This window comes from Oculina patagonica, chromosome 13, assembly GCF_052425735.1.
Source record: "Oculina patagonica isolate OP01 chromosome 13, crgOcupat, whole genome shotgun sequence".
NCBI lineage: Eukaryota > Metazoa > Cnidaria > Anthozoa > Scleractinia > Oculinidae > Oculina > Oculina patagonica.
Window position 1 is genome coordinate 33,915,325 of NC_135770.1, and position 24,386 is coordinate 33,939,710.

General features: G+C 40.7%; 1 protein-coding gene across 5 annotated transcripts; it reads left to right on the forward strand.

Moving 5' to 3' along the window:
* The first annotated feature begins 186 nt into the window (after positions 1-186).
* On the forward strand, positions 187-22,937 carry LOC144635251 (TNF receptor-associated factor 4-like). 5 transcript variants are annotated; one of them, XM_078494356.1, is made up of 5 exons: positions 12,720-12,752; positions 13,110-13,211; positions 20,209-20,283; positions 21,107-21,184; positions 22,010-22,933. In XM_078494356.1, the coding sequence occupies exons 4-5, from the start codon at positions 21,167-21,169 to the stop codon at positions 22,619-22,621; spliced, it is 630 nt and encodes a 209-aa protein (XP_078350482.1). In that variant the 5' UTR covers positions 12,720-12,752; positions 13,110-13,211; positions 20,209-20,283; positions 21,107-21,166; the 3' UTR covers positions 22,622-22,933. The 5 variants fall into 5 exon arrangements, with proteins under 5 accessions (XP_078350478.1, XP_078350481.1, XP_078350479.1 ...); XM_078494352.1 differs by lacking the exons at positions 12,720-12,752; positions 13,110-13,211; positions 20,209-20,283; positions 21,107-21,184 and adding exons at positions 187-264; positions 1,496-1,693 and having other exon boundaries at positions 22,082-22,937; XM_078494355.1 differs by lacking the exons at positions 12,720-12,752; positions 13,110-13,211; positions 20,209-20,283; positions 21,107-21,184 and adding exons at positions 187-264; positions 1,496-1,585 and having other exon boundaries at positions 22,079-22,936.
* Positions 22,938-24,386: the final 1,449 nt, after the last annotated feature.

Genomic DNA, 24,386 nt, shown 5'->3' on the forward strand with positions numbered 1-24,386 from the left:
CGGAGAAAATATTTTAAGTCCAGAAGAATGTGGCGAATTTTAAAGCACACTATTCAATGGATACGTGGCATTAGCCCAGGCCTCTTGCGCAATGATTTCAACGAATATTTGCCATAATACGTACGTACGTACGTTGCGAACGTTACTAGTACGTGCATTCATTGCTGCATGACTGACTTTTTTTAGATTCCAAATCACAGCAAAGACGATTGTCCACTGACCATGATCTTCTGTCCCTATGAACGGATGGGTTGCGAAACAAAGGTGTGTAATACCATAACTAAAAGCATTTCGCGCCTATTATTTTAAGATTTCCCGTGAAATCGTACACTAGGAATTGAATCAAGTGATCTGAGTATCACAACTTGGATATTTAAAATCGGTTTTCCTTTCTTATGATTAAAGGCAAGTCCTGCATATGGCATGGGTATTGAAAAATTCGTTGCCAGCAAAGTTAAGAGGGATCCAAACGTTTAGCCTGTGTACAGCCGCCCCCACCCATCCAAAAACATTGGGAGGGGACGGGGCGGCTGTACACAGGCTACAAATGTTCACTTATGTCCAGAAATGCACGCAACATCGAAAATGGCAAATTTGACAATTAACTAAAGTTATGCGCGAATTTGACAAAATTTCGTCAAATTCGTCAAACCAACAAACTTGTGTCAATAAACTCAACTTTCACAGTACTGACGGATTTGACGAATGTGACGAAACTTCGTCAAATTCGTCAAAACAACAAACTTAAAATAATACTTTAATAATAATAATAATAAATATCTAACTAAAAGCTTTCCTAAAAAGATGTGTCTTAAGTTTGCCCTTAAACTCTGAAATGCCATTGCACGATCGAATGTCTAAAGGTAATTAAGGCATTCCAGAGTTGTGGCGAGGCTACAGAAAAAGCTCGAAATCAATTAATCAATCAACTCAACTCATACAGTGCTCACGAATTTGTTTGAAAGTGACGAATGTGACGAAATTTCGTCAAAGTCGTTAAACCAGCAAACTTTTGTCAATTAACTCAACTTATGCAGTGCTGACGGAGTTGACGAATTTGACGAAAGTGGTCTGCCATACTATTTGAAAACAGGCAAGCTTACGTCAGTTAACTCAACTTATGCAGGCTTGCCATGTTGACAAATTTGACGATTGTGACACATCTGACAGGTAAAAAGCTACAAAAAGTACATGTATGTGTGCCTTGTCCTTCAGATATGAGAAAAATGTCGTATATCATACATATATCTTATTATCCACTCCCCTCAGGGCTTTTCAGGGATAATTTTCAAAACTGGTTGGTTGGGGTTGGTCATTTTAGTCGTTTTCGTCGAATTCGCCGCTTTCATGGTACCCTTGTCCCGAGCTCATTCTCTCAAATGTTCGACTTTGGCGAAATTTCGCCAAATTTGTTATTTTCGTCGTTGCGTGCATTTCTGGACATATCTCCAAATGTTTGGTAAGATTGTTAAATTAAGTCTGTCTTTTCTTGCAGGTTCGACGCAATCAAGTGGAATCTCATCTGCAATCTGCCGTGAGACTACATCTTGACTTGGCTTGTATAAAGTTAAATAACACAGAAGTGAAGTTAAATACTACAGTAGTGAAGTTAAACGTCACAGAAGTGAAGCTGAATAACACAGAAGTCGAGTTAAATAACACAAAAGTGAAGCTGAATGACACCCAAAAGAAAGTTGAGACAACAACGAAGCTAGTAGAGAAATTCAACACACGGACATTTATTTGGAAGATTAACAACTTAAGTGAAATTTTGAGGCAAGCGAAAACTGGAGAAAAAATTAGTATAGAAAGTGCTCCATTCTACACAGATAGAACAGAAAGTTATGGCTACAAGTTAAGGGTAAAAATTTATCCCAACGGAAACGGGCCTGGCAAAAATACTCACCTATCGGTGTTTATTTATGCAATAGAAGGTGAATATGACGCTATACTACCCTGGCCTTTCAAAAAGAAAGTTAAAATTACATTGATTGATCAACAGGAAGATTCAGTCGAACGGGAAAACATTACCATGCAGCTCTTCCCAGGCAATTACCCAGCATCCTTTGCAAGGCCATCTAGTATAAGAGACAACAAAGGGCGGGGTTTTTCCTTGTTTATATCTCACGAGAAACTTCATTCAAGGCACTATCTTGTGGATGACACGCTGTTTCTTCAGGCCGAGGTCGGCCCGTGATCCAGTTGATTTTGAATATATTAACATTTCCGTGTTCGTGAATGTTCGTACCATAAAGAGAAGGAGAAAAAAACTGAAGGATAAAAATAACACGTCGAATGACGCCAGCTGTACAATATGGGTTTCATAGTGAGCAAGTCATGACTATTTCTTTATCATGCAAATTGCATTAGAACACAACCGGCACCAAAATCGAAAAGTATCCCATCACAATGTATTTTGCCATATTTTGTGACATTTCATTGGATCTATGTATTATGTGCGAAACGTTCCAAAATCAGAAACGTTTAGATCGAATGAAAAATGTGAAAAAGTTATAATTATCTACATCTAAATCTACATTTTATTTAGTCGGTAGAGTCATGAGACATCACACCAACTTTCTTTAAAAATATATTGTGTTAATGTTACTCGATAAAAGAAAAAATAAAAACGTGAAAAAATATAAGAAGAATAACATTATAATTCAAGTTGACAGCACCGACAGGGTTAGCTACGCACTACGTAAAATTTTGAGACAAGCGATGACAACCAGTCCTCAGTCCATTCTTCACAATTGAAAACCTGAACAGAAAGTTATGGCTGCAAGATAAAAGTACGTTTTGATCCTAATGGCGATTGGCTTGGCATGAATACTCACCTGTCGGTGTTCATTGTTGTAATGAAAGGTGCTATATTACCCTGGCCTTTCACAAAAAAGTGAAGACGCCACTGATTTATCGTCTTAAAGGAGGATCAGTTCCTAGACTTATTTTTAGATAATGTGTTTTAATTTGCCTCTAAAAGTTTTTATTGAAATGCTTGAGACTTTAGATTTTATTTGACCCATTTTTGTGACTGAACTCAAAGACTAGTTTTGTAGTCCATGGTTAGCGTGCGGTTATCGTTTCATGGACTTCGGGGAGCACGAGAAAGGGAGATCTATTCGGATCCAGCTAATAAGTGCTCTCCAAGCTCCCCAAGTGCAACAATATCTCGACTAACGCTTACCTAAAACATTGAAAACCAACTCCTTCATAGCATAGCAACGTGGAAATAGACAACCTTTAATCTGCGCTGGAGACAGCCGGTTAAAAATTGATGGACTGGATAATCTCAATCCGATCCATGATTTATCGATACATTGGTGCGAGGATATAATAACTACCACATTTAAATCTGTAGACAAACAAGACCCAGCAAATTATAGGGGCATATGCATAAATAGCTGCCTAGGAAAACTTTTCTGTGTTGTCCTAAATATCCGACTGAAAAATTTTGTAGGGGATCACAATATCTTACAGAAAGCTCAAATTGGCTAAGAATGAACGTTTATTCGTTTGCCTCACGATAGAATCACTTTGAGATGTTGATCGAGACATTTCGACTGCAATACTGCTAGTCTTCATTAGGCGATGAGGGCGATTGTTTGTGTGTCGCTATTTATGCACGTTGATTCGCTGCTATTGGTACATTTCGATCCTCATTATTATTCCGACTAACAGAAGTTGTCCCCTCAGAGGTCCGATTTGTAGTTAAGAGGCTGTTGTGTTTTCTGATCGTGGTATCCATGCTTCAGGAATTTCAATTCCGCTGTCTCTATTTCTCGATACAGTCCAGACGTTCTTTACCCTTAGGAAAAGGCATTATTTCATCGGGCCGGGGTATAAATCTTCCGGTATCACTGAAACTGTGAAGAACGCTCGAGGCAGTCAGATTCCTTCGCTTAAACCCTACGTTTAGGATTATACGCTTAGTGTTGAAATAAACTAGTTCATTCTTTCTCAACAATTTTTTTTTGTGTTCGTCGCGTTAATTTCCTTCATTTTGAAATGTAACCCCTTCTTTGGCGTTAATTTCCTTTATTAGGGAAGCCTCGAGCGATGCGGCCCATACTGCCGGAGCTTATCCCGGTTTCGGTAGCATTAAGCGGCTAGGAATATTTCCACTCCCCCCTGAATGGGATGCTAGTCCATCGCAGGGTACCCCCCAGCATTATGTCGCCGGTACCCATTTATACACCTGGGTGAAGAGAGGCACTATGAGAATAAAGTGTCTTGCCCAAGAACACAACACAGTGACCCCGGCCAGGTCTCGAACCCGGACCGCTCGATCCGGAGTCCGGCGCACTAACCATTAGGCCACCGCGCCTCCCATACCTTACTATTACTACTATTACTACTTCCTTTATTGGGAAGTAATTTTTCCTTCAACTTAATTTAAGTCGCGTTAATTTCCAATACCTTAATTTACACAAGCGTTAATTTCCTATAATAAGGTATTTCTCTTTGCAAACAAGTTTTAGGCGTAAATAAACAATGCCCAAATGTAACCTGTAGAAATGAACTTGGTCGATTACCACTTAAAGAGCTAGCTGGTTTAAATGTTTTAAAATTTTGGATTCACTTAGAAAATCAACCAGAAGATAGTATCGCCAGACAATGTCTAAAAATATCAAAAGAACTTGCTGACAAAAACCAAATCAGCCTTGTACAAAAAGAGTTAACAACCTCTGTGCAACGTCAACTTTAAATGCAGCAAATTTAGCTTAAAACAATTCCTCCTCTTTTCTTTCTAAATTCGTTCGTCTTTAAACAAGAAAGTACTGAACATCAAATAAACTTGATAAAATGTAACAAGATGCTAATTCTAATGTTTTATTCGCAATTCAGAACCGATTGCCACAAAGCTGACTACTTGAATACAATCAGCAATCCCCTCCATAAAAAACCTTAAACAAAATTCCGCCTTGGAAATCACCAATTATCGATTGAGACTGGCAAACATACAATTCCTAAAGCGCCAGAAAATCTCCGAATTTGTCCTTTTTGCCAATTAAATGAAGTTGCAAGTTTTTTTTGCCTATATAAACAAGAGATATCCCTATTTTAATGACTTAGACAAAAATTTAATAATAATTTTTCTCTTTAAAGGGACACTGTCACGGGGATTTTAATGCTTTTTGGTAAAAAGTACTAAAATTGGCGAAAAGGTCTTCTCGTACATGAAATGCACCTAGTACATCAAGATAGAGATATAAAATATATTGTTGTTGAAAGAAGAAGGGTGTCATAATAATTTTTTGGTGTTTTTCCAGTGCACAAGGACAAAACTTGAAAAACTCAAGTTGAGATCTAAAGTTTCTGATGGCATTACAATAATATCATTTGTTTATCGCTTCAGAACACTCTTTGTAGTCAGTTCCATATGTCTTTAGGCTCTTGAAGTTTTGATGTGAAACTGGTGACAGTGCTCCTTTAATAATGTTGACCCTTAAATATGTCGACTCTGACTCGTCCCCAGTCGTCTCTCAGTCTCCTATCAATATAAACGTGAGAAGCGTGGTTGGGGAGCCCGAGGGGTGATGGGAAAGAAGAAAGAAGGGAGACGACGTTTCCTTCGCTTCTTCTCTTTCTTCCCATGATTCCCTCCGTGTTCAGTTTGACCCGGTCTCCCTGGACTCAGGACGGACTGAAAACTGGGGACGAGTCAGATGTCGACTTACAGCTGCTTATGTTCATTTATGTATAGATTTAAGACAGTACGTCTCTTGTTATTTGAAAAAATATATATATATACTGTACTGTACTGTACTGTACTGGATACTGTAATTACATCTCTATTAGGTTATACCATGTACTTTTATGGGAATACTGAAATAAATTGTTGTTGTTGTTGTTGTTGTTGCTGTTGTTGAGTACGATTTTGTAGTGGGTCCGGTTATGCATCCCGGTGTAAAGACGGGCACACGTGTTAAGCCTGATGATGTGTCAAGACCAACTATCTACTTAAAAGACATCCTAAGAGCTGATAGTCCTTTCTTTACACTAGAAGCATACCGTGATTCATTTGCCTAGAATTGTTATGCGTCGTTAGTCACAAGGGACAAGCATATAGCTCAAGCGGGCGAAAGCTAATGAAGAGGACATGTTAAGAAGCAGTTGTACTCGAAGGTTACCGAACGCTTATTTCAGGTGTAGATCTTCCCTAGTGCAAGTTATTTCGTGGATATCTAACAATTATTCCACGAGCACGCGCGACAAACGAGCGCGTAGCGCGAGTTGGTAATGATCATCTCATTTGCAACAAGTACGAATAGAATAATTAATCTTATTTAATTAGTTAATTAAATAAGATTATGTGTTGTTGCTGGTGATAGGAATGGTAGAGATGTTTCGAAATGGTTTCGCCAGGACTTTTCCAACAGATACGAAGTAGTGGTTCATGATATTGGCAATAGATAAGTTTTCAGTGTGCCACTTTCCTTTCTCAAAGATGGAAAACATTGAAGATTTTTTCGCATCAGGAAGCACTTGTTTTATCGCCCGCCACATTTCACTACCATCACCCCTTGCGTCTTCGATCATTTGACAAAAGTACTTCGATTTCAGATTCCTTTCCTCGTGATTGGTGTAGTTCCGCAGTTTTCTGTACGCGCTAACAATAATAATTATCATTGGAGCAAAGAAGTCTCGAAAAGGCTGGGAGTTTTACGGAGAATTAAACATCTGCTTCCTGTCTATGCTCGGGAAATGTACGTCACGACAATGGTCATTCCAATACTTGAATATGCCAGTGTTGTTTGGGGCGATAAAAACAACAAGATCCTAATGGATTCAATCCAAGTTTTACAAAATAAAGCCGCTAAATTGATCCTGGATAGGTCGACGCATTCGTCTTCATCCGAAGCACTATCAGATCTGAACTGGACAAACCTGTCTGTCAGAAGGCAACTGCAACGTTACATCCACATGCATAATTTAGTCAATGACGACAGTACTAGAAATAACATCATTGTACGAGGACAAAATTATCATAGCTATAACACCCGCTCCAAGGACATCATTCGAACTACAAAATCTGTCACCAACTAGGGACTTCTTAGATCCTTTAACAGTGCTTTGGCTGACTGGAATAAACTGCCGCCAACAACAAAAAATCTATCTCTAAGAGACTTTAAGAATGTCCTACACAAAACATTAATGTAAATATTAAGTATAAGCTAGATAGTTTTTTAACCTTAATGACCAATTGTATTTTTATTAATTTTATTGCGAATTTCAATTTTATATATTTTTAGTCGTATCGTTCTTAGCTTTTAGGGGTTTTTAATCAACTTTGTAATAATTTCGATTTTTAATTCATTTTTTTTATGCCATTATTTTTTATCTCAGGACCTCCCTGAAAACCACACTTAAGTGAGTGGAGCCTCCTGTTAAAAGATCATTATTATTATTATTAATTCCATCTCGGTTATTGTCGTAGTAATTTTAAAAAAAGCTGTCAATGACCCATTCACGCAACTCCCATGAAAAAAGAAAACATTCAAAGTGGTAAATAAAGTGAGATTGTGACTTAAACTAAAAGCAGGTATGAGATACATGCAGTTTCGCTTGCCATGTGACGTGATTTGGTAAACGTTTCAGCTCACTGACAAACAGGAGTTTCACACTGCACGTTTTTGTTTCGCATCACGTCATCTCGTGTCACGTCATTCTTTTTCATCTTTTTGAGGCGAGCAGAAACACGAAGTGCTCAGGCGCATCTTTCTCATCTTTCTCGCCGCGGTGCTTATTCGAGTAAATACGGTTTTTAGAAAAAAAAGCGACGGACGGCACTTCATCGAATTACCATGAGGTTGCTCGAAGAGCCTTTGATTAATACTATAAAATAATGCGGTTATTGTCGTAGTAATTTAAAAAAATGCTTGTCTTCAACCCTTAAAATACTATAAATGATGCGGATATTGTCGTAGTTATTCAAAAAAAGCGCTTGTCTCGCCTTCATCCATTTTTAATATTATAAAATGGTGGGGTTTCTGTACTCAAAAATTGAGTCCGAGAGTGTGACTACCCCCTGCAGACTTGCCATAGCCCTTATTTATGCTAACTTGTTTAGGGTTCCCCTTTACAGCTACCCTAGTGGTCCCGGAACTTAGTCTCACTGTACTTCACCCTGAAAGGCATCCCCTTACTCCACTGTTGACCACCTCCCACGAACGAGAACATTAGAGGTTGGTCTTTGGGAGGGGAAGCCTTATGCGTCCCATGGTTATGACACAAGATTTTTTATTTCGTTTTTTTCTGGTTTTGATCAAATGTAAACTGAAAGACCTGAGGCGCTTTGCGTTTATTTCCAGAAATATATTTGACCAAAAACGATAGACAAATCAAAAATTGATGTGACGCGCTGGCGGATTTATAAGTCGAATACTTCCTGTAAACATTTCGAACTTCATCGAGTAATAACATACAGAATTAGTTTCTACAATTAATCAGATGCGAAACTAATAAAAACATAGGCACGCTAAGCGTGCAGGAGTTATTTTTTCAATTTATGGGGTGGCTTGGGGTGAAACTGGGTGATTGTCCTGTTGGGATGGTTTATGCCATGGGTTGAGCTATTTGTGTATGGCGGCCCACGGAGTCACTTTTTTGCACAAAATTTGCTTGCAAACAAAATAATTTTTACATGCAATTTGATACATCAGAACTGTTTTATTCAATATGTAAATTTTCATCATTTAATTGAAAAACAAAAACTAATTCAAATTATCAAAATGTCACAAAATGGCACGTTCTTATTCTGTTTAAAGCGTTTATTTTGTTGCTAGCTTTCTAGCAACCGTAACGTGTTACTTTTGTTTGTTACGGAATACTTTTGGCTTTTTGTCAAACACTGTAACATGATACCGTTGTTTTTCTCACTTTTGTAACATGATACCTTTGTTTTTTAAAACGAACGTAACACGATACCCTTGTTTTTTCTAGAAAAAGCCACGTCTCCATATAGACATTGAACGGAAAGTACTACAGTCGAAGCTCTCTTAACGGACACTCTCGTAAGCGGACAGCTCTACTTACGGCCACCTTGTTAGAAACCCCGTTTTTACTCCCATACAAACTCTGTATTTATACATTCTCGTAAGCGGACATTCCCGTAAGCGGCCGCGGACACTTTCCGAGATTACGACTTAGACTTTTTCTTTGTTTTTAAGCTCCCGTAAGCGGACACCGCAAAGAAAATCATATAAAAAACCTCTGTATCTTGTATTAATCAATCAACTTCACATCGCCGTTCGTCACAATGATTTTACTGTAATTACAGTACCATATTTCAGTGTTTGTTTTGTCGTCATCCACGTCCGGTTACATTTCGAAACACCACTAACATGCATATTACCATTATGTTAGCTGGGCAAGCTCCCGTAAGCGGCCATCTATCCCCTACACCTCTAGTGGCCGCTTACAAGAACCATTCTCGTAAGCGGCCAGCTCCAGTTGCGGACACTTTTTTCGCGTCCCGAGGGTGTCCGCTTATGAGAGCTTCGACTGTATAATAAACGAAGTAATAAACGAATCAAATCAAAAACCACTTTCTTCGGGAAAGTTCTTTAAAGCGCAGTACACCTGGAGTATTTGTTTCCTGTCAGAACTGTTCAACAAAGATTTTCGTTCATTCACAACGTAAATTCTATTCAACAAACAACTAACTAATTGAGTTATCAAATTGTCACGGAATGGCACGCTCTTATTCTGTTTTTGCTATCGATTGTAGTTGCTTTTAACAGCTAAGTTAATACTTGTACCGGTTCATTAAATGTTTGAACGAGATGTTTTACAGTTGATTTCAGTTTACTTTGGCCGCCCGCTTTGCGAAGTTTGTTGGGAAATTGGAAACTTTGTTACGCGAGTTTGCGAATCAAATTGCGAACTTCGATACAAAGTTCCCAACTTCGGCCCGACTGAACTTTTCAAGTTTGGCAGTTGAGGAAAAACAAGAAATGTTGCTCGAAAGTCATGGCGATTTCTGAACTCGATGATTTTAGAACTGGTCAAGGAAGGTTGAAGTAGCTTGAAGTGCAAGACAACGTTTCGCATCAGCGATCACGCAAGTGATTTGCCGATAAATAAATTTTATGCATGTAGAAATTTGGTCAAATTTTAACCTTTTTGTATGAAAACACATATTTATAACGATTTCTGTGAGGCATAATCTTCACTGTCTTCAATGTCAAGTCTTCTGCGTTTGTAAACCGGATGAAACTGGATGGTTTACCCATATGTAAAATTGATTTTAATCGAAGCCGACGCGACGCGACATGGAAGACTAATTTGTTCGAGACAACATGTTAAGGGCTCGCTGAACATAAAAGTTTTTTATTTTTATGACATTTGTTTCCAACAGTTAAGCGTAGCAAACTCCTTTTTGATAACATAATTACAGAAGGTTTTAATAAATTCGGGCCGAAGTTGGGAACTTTGTATCGAAGCTCACAATTTGATTCGCAAACTCGCAACCTATTTGGCAACTTCGTAACAAACTTTCCAATTTCCGAACGAACTTCGCAAAGCGGGCGGCAAAAGTAATGACAACATTATTTTTCAAATCTACTTTGTGCAAATGTTATATGTAATTTTTACTACGGTCAGGAAAGCTAGCCTCTCCAAACGTACGCTCGAATAAGACGAATAACAAGTTAGTGTTGGGCCTTTTGCTCACGGCGTGTGCGTTGTAAGCAGGCGAGCGTTACGAAAAACGTTTTTAATCCAGGGTTAATTCACAACTCACCAATTCCGCCTCCCACAAATCTAAAATCTTCGAACGAAATCGCTCACTACAACTGTGTCAGATTGCTTCCCCCTTATAAACTACAATTTGATTGGTTCTGATAGTGCCCAGGATAGTACCTGAAATCTGATTGGTGTGACAAACAAACATACTTCACTGACCCACTGACTGACTGACTGACTGAGTGACTGATTTCACGGCCCATCGCGCCGACTAAGAGCTATTTTTGAAAAAATAACCCAAAAATTAAATACGCTAGAGGTGACTGAGACAATCACACAGCGTGATCAATGAAAACAATGAACACAGCAGCTACACATAGAGGTCCAACGAACATCTGCTACGAGAAAAAGACGATGGTCACGTTTAAGCAAATAGTGGAAGCATCACCAATAAACGTCTCACAAAAGTGACAAATTTATCAAGATACTCTGAGTATCTTTTTGTATCGCCCAATATCGATAACACTCAGTTTTCGATTTTTCAAAGACTGACGTAACTCGTTTCATCGTTCGATGCTTGAAAAGCTGAAAATGTAGTCAGTCCAAACTTTTGCCACATTAACAGTACGGATTCAGATTTTTAATTATTTGCACTATTTACAAAAATCTTGCAAAAATCTTAGCTTACATAGGCTCAAGCCGGAGTGTGCAAAGAATTCATACGAAACTGTGAGAAATGTAAGCGAAAGCACGAGGATCAATAGAATTGTTTTTATATTCTTGTGCTTGCGTTTCTTGTGCTTGTGCAGTTATGGTTGCACTTATCAATGTGCGTGCATCGCTTTTGAAAACCGGGCTTACTTAGCTTACTGCATAGTGTGACGATAAAACTAGGCATTTTTATGCCATTTAGTAGGAATATGTTAATCTGTATTTCAGACATCAATATCAGCCATGATAGCACTGAAATTTCCTTCGGTTCTCGGATGTGCCTGATCAAGATCAGATCATCAAATGTCTCGCTTTCAGCGTTGCATGATACATTTAATACGTTTAAAATCCATTTCCGTGTCCTGACTTCGTTTAGCCTAAAATTTTTCACTAACAAACAAAAAGTAAGAGAAAGTGGAAGTGGTTTAAATACAGCTGTTTTGCTTGAGTAGACGCTGTGTATAGCCACAATATGTTCTCGTTAGCTGTCACCCTTCGCTGTTATAATGTGGTTGTCATGAAAAATTCACTAGGGAATAAGCTATTTAACTTAGGGCTTATCTATTGCAATCGCGTATAGCAGAAAGCGAGATGACGTATTCATTTGCGTCTCATTTCTGACCACGTATACGCGTCCGGGGTTGACATGCAGGGTTGGATCACAAATTAAGTAACGGTCCAAAATCGCTTGCCACAAAATGCGGTCTTTAGCAAGGCCTAAGCAACTGCTCTGTGTTTTTTGTAGTTTAGAGTCCCCACCCTCCCCCCTTAAGAGTGATAATTATCAGTTTATAAATCAGGATGCTTTACTCTTGTAAGAGGTGTATCATTCTATCAAAATGCGAATAGGCGGCCAATCGATCTGTATCCGTGATGGAATTATTTATTCCATCAGTATTTACAATAGACTTATTCAGCTAACGTGTTTAATCCTTGTTGCCACCCAATTCATGTCACGTGATGATTCATTTGAGAGGTTACAATTTTGCAATTTGTCACACGCAACTGAGTGCATGGTAGTATGTACGAAAAGGAATCATCACATGGTCTAAATTATGTGGCAACAAGGATGTAAACACGTTAGCCGAATACGTCTATTGGGATAGACAGGATAGGCCCCATTCTGTATCAAAATTACATAATGCCTATTCCAATTTCTGTATTGAATTGGGATTTACAGGCCATAATCATAGGACCCGAATGGTGCCTTTTCACTGGGTCCATACCTTAATTTGAAATTTGAAAAATTTTACACACCTCTTTTTCTTTGTTTATGAATACTTTAACAGGCAGGGAGTTCAGAACCAACCTTTAACTTACCTGCAGACAGGGCTGGTCTGGACCAAGACCGGGTAAATGCTTTTTATTACTGTATTTTATTAGAAATATTCATAACGATAGCCTGATTAATGTTAGTCCTCTCCCACCCTCGGCCCAAATAACCCTAAAATAATACAGGGAGGGGTACAACTGACATTTCAGGCTCAACTTTGTATTGCAGTGTCTTGAGTTATACAGGTAGCCGAATAGCCCGAAAAATAATTACAGAGTGTTGTATTCTTTGTATTCATAGTCTTCAATAAGTGCCTGAATAAAAATGAGATCTATTTTACGACCTTTTACCCGTCTTACCGCAAAGTTTAGTCTGCGAAGCAAATTTCTATTTCAAGTTGCTGTATTGTAACAATACTCCTTTTATTTCATTTTAGGATGTCTTCCCTGATAAAGCAACAGAAAGGAAGATTCTTTCTCTTGCCATCAAACGTCCAAGTGAAGGTTGTGGTTGGACTGGTGAACTGAGGAACAAAGAGGTAAAAGCAGAAACAAATCGAGCCAAGCAGCTTAATTCCTTACGTACCAAGATGACAAAGTCAGTAAATAAACCCATAACTGAAGTGCCATCATTTATTCGATTATGTATAACAGGCCCACTTGGCATCATGCGTTTTTAAAACTTGTCTCCTGTACAAACAAAAGCTGTCACGTGGCTGTGCAAAGGAAAGATCTCAAGGAACATGAGACCATCACGTGTCAGTGGAGGATCATTAGATGTGATCACTGCAAAGAGCCACACCCAGAGTGCAAGATAAAGGTAAAATTGATTTGTAAGCGGAATCTCTGCGGTAGTCAACATGGAGTTGAAAACAATTTACAATTGATTACTATGTCAGCTGCAAATAACAGCTACAAAGAATTTTTCTTATTCCTTTTCTGTCACAGAGGATTAACAAAGTTATTATTTTTTGAAGAAACTGTTGTGCTGCGTCGGCGGGCAAGTGAAATACTTAGGGCCCATTCTATGGAAAGAAGATGATCCTAGCACTGGGATCATCCTCCTTTCATGTAAAATGGAATGATCCTAGTGTTAGGATCATCCTGGTACTAGGATCATCCGAGCGCCATGTGTTTTCAGCTTTCAGTTTACGTCTCAGCTAGGATGATCCTAGCATTTGGGCTAAATGCAACCCTTCACATGTAAACTGAAAGCTGAAAACATATGGCGCTCGCATGATCCTAGTACCAGGATGATCCTAACACTAGGATCATTCCATTTTACATGAAGGGAGGATGATCCTAGTGCTAGGATCACCCACTTTCCACGTAAATGGGCCCTAGGTTGATTATCAACTGGAAATTGATAAAAGTAGATAAACCGCCGTAGCGAATTTCGAAAAGCTGATGTTTCGCGTGTTAAGTAAGGGTTGCTTTTAGGCAACGACGGGATATGTGATTTATTCACCGAGGGCGCAGCCCAAGGTGAATAAAGCACAAAGCCCCTCGTTTGTGATCGTTACCCTCGCATATGTGTTGTGGTTTAATTTTATATTTGGTTTAAAATTTTCCAAACCAGTTTGAGTGTAATAATCTTCGTTGACTCGTATTTATTATTTTACCTGGCGAACTGTAGGCGAAACAGGAAAGTGCGCTCTGTTTAAATGGAGCATGCTGTTATATTTTGTGAACGGGAAACGGGAGCATTCCACAAATCCAACTTGAAGCGAGAACTTTAAAACTACAAGTTGCGTTTGCTCTTTTCACTTTATATGTGGTAATTTCTTGACTTCTTCAGCAATATGTACTTGGATTGTGACTCCAGAAAACAAATTTATTTCTTAGGAAGCTCGCAGCATTGATTTGTTTGCTTGCAACGCATTTATCCAACATGTAATGCCTGCTACCTATCTCTTTTGTGACTAAGTGTCACATAAGGCCTGTGAATTTCACGGCCAGTCCAGTCCGTATCAGAGTTTCTTAGCTAACGTACATCTCTAAGCCATGCGTGTCTACGCAGCCCTACATTTCATCCTACGTTTCGCTTCGAAATTCTCTGAAAATTCGTAACCTTCTTCGCGAACTTCGCGAACTAACTAACCGCTCCAAATCTAATTACAAAGTCAAAAAAATACTCGTTCCAAAAATCAAAATGTCACGTGCATGCAAAACACGGAATTATTCAGAGTTACGTTGCCAATCGCGCCCACGTGCATTTAAGCACGAAAGACACGACAGCGGCCCCACAAACGTCAAAGTTTAAGCGTTTGTTAATCCTCGTAAGTGTCTTTCATTCCTGTCCATCTAATAGGCACAGCTTCACGATTGGACGATGCAACTCCTTGCTTGAAGTCTTAACCTTAGCGGATCGCACCTTTGAATCTCTTCCCTCAAAGACCTCAGTTACACGACCCACAGTCCACTTGTTGGGAGGGACATTCTCTTCCAAAACGAGCACCAGGTCGCCCACTCTAACCTTCCTTTGGTCTCTTAACCACTTTCCTCTTTCAGTCAGACTCGGTAGATATTCATTAATCCACCTCTTCCAGAAGACGTCGGCTAGGTATTGGACCTTTCTCCACTGTTTCCTGCCCAAATGGTCTTTCTTGACGAAAAGCCCTGGTGGCAACCCAGACACCTTCCTTTGCAGCAAGAAGTGATTGGGGGTCAATGCTTCCAAATCGGCAGGGTCATCTGATGCTGCTACGATTGGACGATTATTCATAATGGATTCCACTTCAGTTAGCAGTGTTCGCAACGCAAATTCACCGAGCAATCTATCTCCTGCGACAGCCTTCAGATGCTTTTTGGTAGTCTGCACTAGTCGCTCCCAGACCCCGGACATATGAGGTGCTGCTGGGGGATGAAGGGTCCACTTGACTTCTCTTTGTTGCAATTCTTGGCAAATTTTTGCGTGGTTCCACCTATCGATGGCTTCGTTGAGTTCGCGCTCCGCGCCAACAAAGTTAGTGCCTCTATCTGATCTAATTTCCTTGGGAGGACCCCTTCGGCTAATGAACTGTCGCAAGGCCATGATGAAATCGTCAGTTTCCAGTGAGGGCACAAGTTCGAGGAAGACAGCTCGCGTGGACAGACAAGTGAAAATGCATCCCCAGCGCTTTGCTAAACCGCGGCCCCACTTAACCATTAGTGGACCGAAAAAGTCGACACCAGAGAACGTGAAGGGCGGATTGTACGGTTCTAATCTCTCTCTAGGAAGGGGAGCCATAATCTGCTTCATAGGCCTCTCGTTCAATCTGCGACACTTCACACAATTTCTAATGGTGCTCTTTGCTTAACCTCTGCCTCCGAGAATCCAGAACATTTTCCTTGTTTGAGCCAGGGTCTGCTCCTTGCCGGCATGGGCTAAACTTTCGTGGCAATGACGGACGATCAGCTGACTGATGTGATGGTTCCTTGGAAGTATTACGGGATGTCTTTCGTTATACGACAGCACTACTGCCTCCTCTAAGCGACCTCCGACACGAAGAATTCCTTCCGTCAGTACCCGGTTTCAACTTTACAAGTTTGGACGACGTCTTTACTTCCCTGCCGGCCTTGAGGTCTCTCAGTTCTTCTGCAAAGCTTTCAGCCTGAACCAACCGCATGAGAAACAGTGTTGCCTCTTCTAACTCTTCCGTGGTTAGTGTTCGTGTCGTTGGGGAGACTTCCCGGGACCTTAGCCAGTAGCAAAATCGCACTAGCCAAGCAACGTAACGTTGCAACTTAAACCAAGAGCTGTAGTGCGATATCATCTCGTAAACGGTCGGTTTGCTCGCGCATCGAGCATCTGAGTGAACTCTAACGTGAGGGTTTACAGTCCTGATTGAATGAATTTGTGCTTCATTTCGAACTTCAGGATCGTCATGTGGAACTTCGCCAATCTCAGTTTGGGGCCAGTTGTTCTCCGATTGCCACAAGTACTCTGGTCCTTTCCACCAGCGATGCTGACTTGATAACCTTTTAGGCTTTAAGCCACGCGAGGCGTCGTCGGCTGGGTTCAACCTTCCAGGACAGTGTCTCCATTGGTCCGGCCTGGTAATCTCACGAATTTCAGCAATTCTGTTAGCTACGTAGGTGTTGAAACGCTTTGTTTCATTCTTGATGTACTGCAAGGTAGTTTGAGAATCGGTCCAGAATACGACTCTGTCAATCTTGTAGGTTAACTCATCCCTGCAAACTTGATAAATCTTAGCAGATAACGTTGCAGCTTGTAACTCGAGTCTTGGGATTGAAATAGCTCTCACTGGCATCGTCTTTGATTTACCAACCAGAAACGAGCACTGAATGGACCCATCTTCATAAACGAACCGCAGATAGGAGCACATGCCGTAACCCTCGTCTGACGCGTCTGAGTACTGGTGGAGAGAGATTTCCTTTACTTCTCCTTGTAGCTGGAGATAGCATCTTGGTATTTGAACTTGCGATAAAGCTGATAATTCAGACTTCCAACGTTCCCAGTGGGCCAGCTCAAATTCTGGGACAGGATCGTCCCAATCCAACTGCAGTTTCCACAGCCGCTGCATAATCTTCTTTGCTTCTAGCACCACTGGACAAACGAAACCCACAGGATCGTAAAGGGAACTAATAGTCGACAGGATACCTCGTTTCGTAGCTGGTTTGTCTGGCTTTAAGACTTTAAACTGGAAAACATCTGTTTCGATATTCCACAGGACTCCCAACGCTCTCTCGATCGGCAGCTGATCCAAATCCAGGTTGAGAGTTGGCTGTGCTCGTTTATCTTCAGGTATGTTGGCTAACACCTCACGAGAATTACTTGTCCATTTAGTCAGACGAAATCCGCCCCTCTCGAGAAGAGACATCAATTCGTGCGCCAGTGAAATTGCCTTACTGGTCGTCTCCACAGCCTTCAGCAAATCGTCAACGTAGAAATCTTCTTGGACAGCCCTAACGGCTTCTTCACTAAAGTCGTTCTTGTTATCTTCAGCGGTTCTTTTCAGGCAAAAGTTTACACAGCTCGGAGAATCTTTAGCGCCAAAGATGTGACGGACCATCTGGTACTCCCCAGGAGGTCTATTTAGATCGCCTTCCTCCCACCACAAGAAACGGAGAGCGTCAGCGTCTTCAGCAGGTACTTTCACTTGAAGAAACATGGATTGTATGTCTGCAACAAGAGCGATGCGTTCCTGTCTGAATCTCAGCAACACACCAAACAGACTGTTCGTTAAATCAGGCCCTCGATTCAACTGGCTGTTGAGGGAGACTCCATCATGATTTGCTGCTGCATCGAATACTACTCGAATTTTCCCCGGTTTTTGCGGGTGAAAGACACCGTGGTGCGGTAGATACCACGTCCTGGGACTTCGAGCCTCCGCCTCCACCTCGGTCAGCTTTCTAGCGTAGCCTTTTACCAAAAGGTCGTCCATAAAGTCCCGGTATTTGCATAGCAACTGCTCCTCTCTGCACAACTTTCTTTTCAGAGAGCGAAGTCTAGCTTCGGCGGTCATTTTGTTGTTTGGCAACCACGGATTTTCGTACTTCCAGAGCATTCCGACCTCATAACGGCCGTCTACTAGGCGAACAGAACTGTTCAGCTTGTGTAAGGATTCTCGATCTTCGACTGACATCCCCTTCTTACTGCTACTAATGCATTCAATGTTCTCAAATCCAAGAAACTGATTCATCTGTTGGTCCAACATCTGGCTACCATACTTTAGAAAGTTCACGTTTACTTTGTCAGATGTTATTCCAATGCTGCTGTTAAGCGGTCCCAGAATGGACCACCCCAAAAGGGTCCGGACAGCATACGGTTCTCCGGCTCTTCCAACGCGAACTTCTTCGTGTATCTGAACTTCAGGGACGTTTGCTCCTATAAGCAAGGTAACTTCTTCCTCGTCAATCTCTGGCATTGCTATCCCATTTAGGTGTTCCCATTTCGACAGGTCCTGCGGTCTGGACGAGCTCACATTGAGATTCCCAACAACCTTGACGTCGTGAATCTGAATTCGGTGGCCTTCTGAATCTTCTATTGGTAAGACTACTAGGTTCACTTTGCCTACACGCACAGTTGTCTCGCCAGTCAAGGTACACACCGCCAACGACTCGAAACTCTTTATTCTCAAACTTAGCTGGTCAGCGGTAGGTTTGGCAATAAACGAATCCTCGCTTCCCGTGTCGAGCAACGCCCATGTGTTCACCGTTTGCCCATTCTCCCCCTCCAGTCTCACAGGTACCACTTGCAGGGCAACTTTATGCGACTTAAAGGCTGTCTGGCTGCATGCTTTGTAAGATGCAGACTTAGCAAAGTTCACGACGCTGACCGTTGCGATGCCGCTGGCAGCTTGGTCAAAGGTGGGGACACTGGATGTACCACTTTCAGCTGTCATTACGTTCGCAGACACTTTAACTTGATCATGGTTTTGACTAGGAGAACCTGAGGTTCTACTATCGCCCGTCATTACGCTGGCAGATACTTGTTCCTGGCTTTGGCAAGGGGAATCAACACAATCCGACGCAGCGTCGTGTAAGAGGACATGATGTTTCTGTGAGCACAGGTTACGAATTTTTAGAGAATTTCGAAAAATGTGAATTTCACGGCCAGTCCAGTCCGTATCAGAGTTTCTTAGCTAACGTACAGCTCTAAGCCATGCGTGTCTACGCAGCCCTACATTTCGTCCTACGTTTCGCTTCGAAATTCTCTGAAAATTCGTAAACTTCTTCGCGAACTTCGCGAACTAACTAACCGCTCCAAATCTAATTACAAAGTCAAAAAAATACTCGTTCCCAAAATCAAAATGTCACGTGCATGCAAAACACGGAATTATTCAGAGTTACGTTGCCAATCGCGCCCACGTGCATTTAAGCACGAAAGACACGACAAGGCCTCTACAGAGCGCCTCCATTTCTCTCGGTCTTCTTCTGCTCTTCGTATCTCAGTCCAAGCTAGTTCCGGCCTATTCCGTTCCTTTCTTTCTTCACTGTGCGCCTCCAGGTGGTCTTTGGTCGTCCTTATAGAAATCCCATATAGCGCTAGAGCTAATCCGAGCCTTGAGCTCGAGTCACTTGCGGGGAGGAAATTCTGCACGTGATTTCGCCGAATATGCATAATAGCTAACGTATCTTTCATTATTTCTAAGCCTTGTTTCGAGTGTCTGCACCCCAATAATAAAACGGAGAATTTTACTTAATTTTATACACGAGAATCTAGATAAATTTGGCATATTCCTTGTGCCGATTTAATTTCATTTTAGCGTTGGCGATTTCGCTGTCAAAAGAGTTATAAAATTCAGGTTCTTTGAAAAACACCGTTCTCAATATTTGTTCGACAATAAAGTAGATGTAAGGCGTTAGTGTTTCTAGTATTGTAGGGGGGGGAATGGTTTTTTTGGAGGACAGAATATATATAGTATGTGTTTTAGGACAAAAATAAGTGATGCCTGATGTGAAGAAAGGTGACTCGGGAGGAAACAGAGTGAAATAAGTTTTCTTTTCATCGTGGAAACTCTTGAGTCTGAGGAAACATGTTATGGCTAAGTTTTTACAGGATGTTAATTGTACGTAAATCTTCTCTTTCAGGATCATACTGCACAGTGCAGCAGGTTTCCAGTATCTTGTCCCAATAAATGTGGTCGTTCCTTTCCCAGGAAAAGGGTGAGACTTTTAAATGTGTCGTTCTAGCCGACTTCTAAGTATGGAAAAAAAAGTTTCAGGTTTTAGCTCAAATTCAAATTGATTGGACAGTGGACGATATTCAAAGTCCAGAAGATGTGGCGACTTTCAAAGTACGCTATAATTCCCTGAATACGCGATCGCTTTTTTTTTTTAAACATACAGGAAGGTGGTTGAGAGTTTCCTTGTCATCCGTGAAAGGCCTTTTTCCCCGCGAATTGTGAAATGGCTATTTGTTTACTCGAGAAAGTGATTTGGGCCGTGAACCGTGAATCGACATTATTTTCATGAGAATTGCGAAATGACTTGTTTTTTTTCTTTTCCTCGTGAAATGTGACTGTAAACTGTGATTCTTTTCTTCTTCCAAAACATTAACCGTAAGCCGTTTGAAAACAAGACTATACCTGTGGTAAAGTGCATGACCAGTGCATGACCATGACTGATCGCCATTCTGAGCCCCATGCCGCTCTATATATTACACCTTTCATCTTGGTTTCGTGAAATGGCTGTTTTATTTCTCGTGAAACGTGACCTAGACCCCCACCACCCTTTACCACCCTCATTCTCTATTTTCCAATATAAATTGCCCATAATACACTTTGTTTGCCCCCCAAATTTTGCATAAACTATTGTTTTCAAATTCTCTTGGGAGGACTGCATATTTCCAAAACAATAGTTTATGCAAAATTTGGGGGGCAAACAAAATGCATTATGGGCAATTGGAAAATAGAGAATACAGTCCTCATGAAGTACATACACACGTTCCGGTTCGTTCATTCATTGCTACATGACTGATTTCTTTCAGATTTCAAATCACACCAAAGACGATTGTCCACTGACCATAATCTCCTGTCCTTATGAACAGATGGGCTGTAAAACAAAGGTGAGTAATACGTAAGTTAAAGAATTGGCGGCTGTTATTTAAAGAATTCCTTTGGCATCGTGGAATTGCATCAAGTAATATATTGGTTAGGCCATCCCAATAAAATGTTTCGTTTCCCATCGCCCGACCGACCCATTTTTTTCGAAAAGTAAAAAAAAAAAATCGAGATTCACTAGTCAAAGAAGCAAGTTTTTCGATTTAGAAGTACACGATCCTGTTTTATTAACAACAATTGATATGATGTGATGTCTTTGTCTTTAATAAACATCGATACTACGTTATTTAAAGACTGTTAAGAAATAATGAACGAAAAGACCACGTTTTCGAGTTGACTTTGTAATCAGGCTTTCTTACATAGCAACCCGCCCTTTTCTGGAACCCAGAACCCTTCAAGTGTTCATACTTTTTTTTTTTTTTTTGCCCGACCGACCGACCAACCATCACAAGAGACGGGGCGATGGGAAACGAAACATTTTATTGGGATGGCCTTATTTAAAGTCCGGCGGTTTTTCTTTCTTGTGATTAAATGCAAGCCCTGTATATGACATGAGTATGACTGGGGAGAGAGCTACCTCATGAACGGAAGTGTGTTACGGACGTTGGACGTTGTACACTGAGTTAAAGCATTTCGCTCCTCTTATTTCCAGTGACATCGTGCATTAGGAATGAAGTGATCTGAGTATCAATACTTGGTTTTTTAAAATCCGGCGGTTTTCTTTACTTATGATGAAAGGCAAGTCCCGCATATATCATGGGTATAAAAAAGTTTGTTGTCATCAAAGTTGAGAGGGATATAAACATTTAAAAGTCCACCTTTTCTTGCAGGTTCAACGCAAAAAAATGGAATCTCATCTGCAATCTACCGTGAGACTGCATCTCGACTTGGCTTGTATAAAGTTGAATGACACACAAATGAAACTTGAGACAACAACGAAGCTAGTGGAGGAATTCAACACACGAATGTTTATTTTGAAGATTAATAACTTTAGTGAAATTTTGAGGCAAGCGAAAACTGAAGAAAAATATAAGGTAGAAAGTCCTCCATTCTACACAGAAAGATCAGGAGGTTATGGCTACAAGTTGAAAGTGAAACTCTTTCCTAATGGCGATGAGTCCGGCAAGAATACTCACCTGTCGGTGGTCTTTGTTGTAATGAAAGGTGCATTTGACGCTATATTACCCTGGCCTTTCAAAAAGAAAGTGAAGTTTACATTGATTGATCAACAGGAAGATTCAGTCGAACGGGAAAACGTTGACTATGAGTTCATACCAGGCAATTACCCAGCATGCTTTGCTAGGCCTACACAGGAAAAGGGCAATTCTGGGTTTGGGTCTGATAAGTTTATATCTCACGAGCAACTTCATTCAAGGCGTTACCTTGTGGATGACACTCTGTTTCTTCAGGTTGAGGTCGGTCCGCGATTCAGCTGTTTCTGAATATTTGTTTTTAAAGCCAGCTGTACAAAATGGCCTTCATATTGGACAAATATTAAAAATATCGTGATGCGAACTGGCGCAGATAATAAGACCGAGGAAAGACGTGGACCGGCGCCGAGTTTAGCAAGTAACTACCTCAGAAAAAGCTTGCTATATTTTGTGACATTTCATTGGATATTTAGCATGTGCCGAGCTTTTAAAAATAATAGACGATACTTAGATCGAATAAAAGTACGATATATCAAACATTTTCTAGCCTTTCCGAACTTTTGCATTAGAATTCTGAAACTTTGGTTTAACTGTGTCAAACGTTCGTAAAAAAAGAATAAAAGACAAAAAAAGGTTAGCTGAACAATGCTGTATGCATAATGAGGTGTTTTCATTGTTTCAGTGGGAAAACAATTCGACGAGCAGATTCTGTCACCGCGTTTACCCGAGATGTTTTCACCAGTGCAAAACACAAAACAACAACTTGAGAAAGAAAAAGGTTTCATATCTTATTGGGAAAAACAATTTTTCATGCCTCTTTCAGGAACTTAATGCTGCTATTCTAGATATCTGTCTAAAACGCAAAAAGGTTTTAAGGATTGTAATAGAAACTTTTTAGGCCTTCAACGTTAGCGAATGATGTCATTGTTAGCAACAGGTTGAGTAGCAGCATTTCGTCACTGTATCTAGCCTGAATTTCAGACATCCCTCTATGGTCGCCTACTTCCCAGAAGGGACGTCTGAACACATCTGGCCCTAATGCCGTCCGGTGACGTCACTACCCGAAAACCGAGTAGTGATTTTGATTGGTTGATTTAAAAGTTATTTGCATAATTATGTGAAATTATGACTGAATTTTAACGCGGGCCAGATGTGTTCAGACGTCCCTTCTGGGAAGTAGGCGACCACAGGGGGATGTCTGAAATTCAGGCTACACTGTATCCAGGCCGACATGCTTTCCCTTCCCCTTCCCCGCCCGTTGCTATACAAAGTCCATGAAAAAAACCAAGATAACACTGGTTATGGGTTTCCTTACTTTCATTTCACAAGAAACTTCCTACGCTTGGACCTTTTAAGTGAAGTAAAAAGCGATTCTGCGCAATATATGACTTTTACAGCGAAACAAAGTTGTGTGATCCATGATTTGTGCGCGGTTATCACGGTTTTGTGGACTTGTTAGAGCACGAGAAAGATCAAGTTAGCTCCAGCTAACGAGTGCCCACTCAACCTCTTAAATGCAACCATCTTTCAACACTTAGCTAAGCATTTAAAGCCAACTCCGGCCTTAAAAGCATAGCTAAATGGCTATAGACAATCTTCAATTTGCGCTGCGGAGAGCCGACCCCCGAGATAATCTCATTCTGATCCCAGATTTATCGATATTGTGCATCTGGACCCACTTACTTGAGGATTATTTTCGAGCTAGTGGGTCTGGTTATGTGTTTCAGTGTAAACACGGGCACAGGTGTTAACCCGGATTCTGTCAAAACCAACTTCCTACTTAAAAGAAATAAGAGCTGGTATAATCCTTTCTTAACACTAGACGCATACCGTGATTTATTTGCCCTGAAGAATTATGTCTGTTGTATCACAAGGGAGTGCCCCAAGGACCCCAGGGGACTACGCGTGTAGCTCAATCTTGACGGAAGCTAATAGAGAAGACAGATTGAGAGCGATTGTACTCGAAAGTTACCGAGCGCGCTGATTTCTGGTGTAGATTTCCCCTTCTGTAAATCAGTTACTTGACCGCGCGTCGATATGAGATGTTAAATAATTA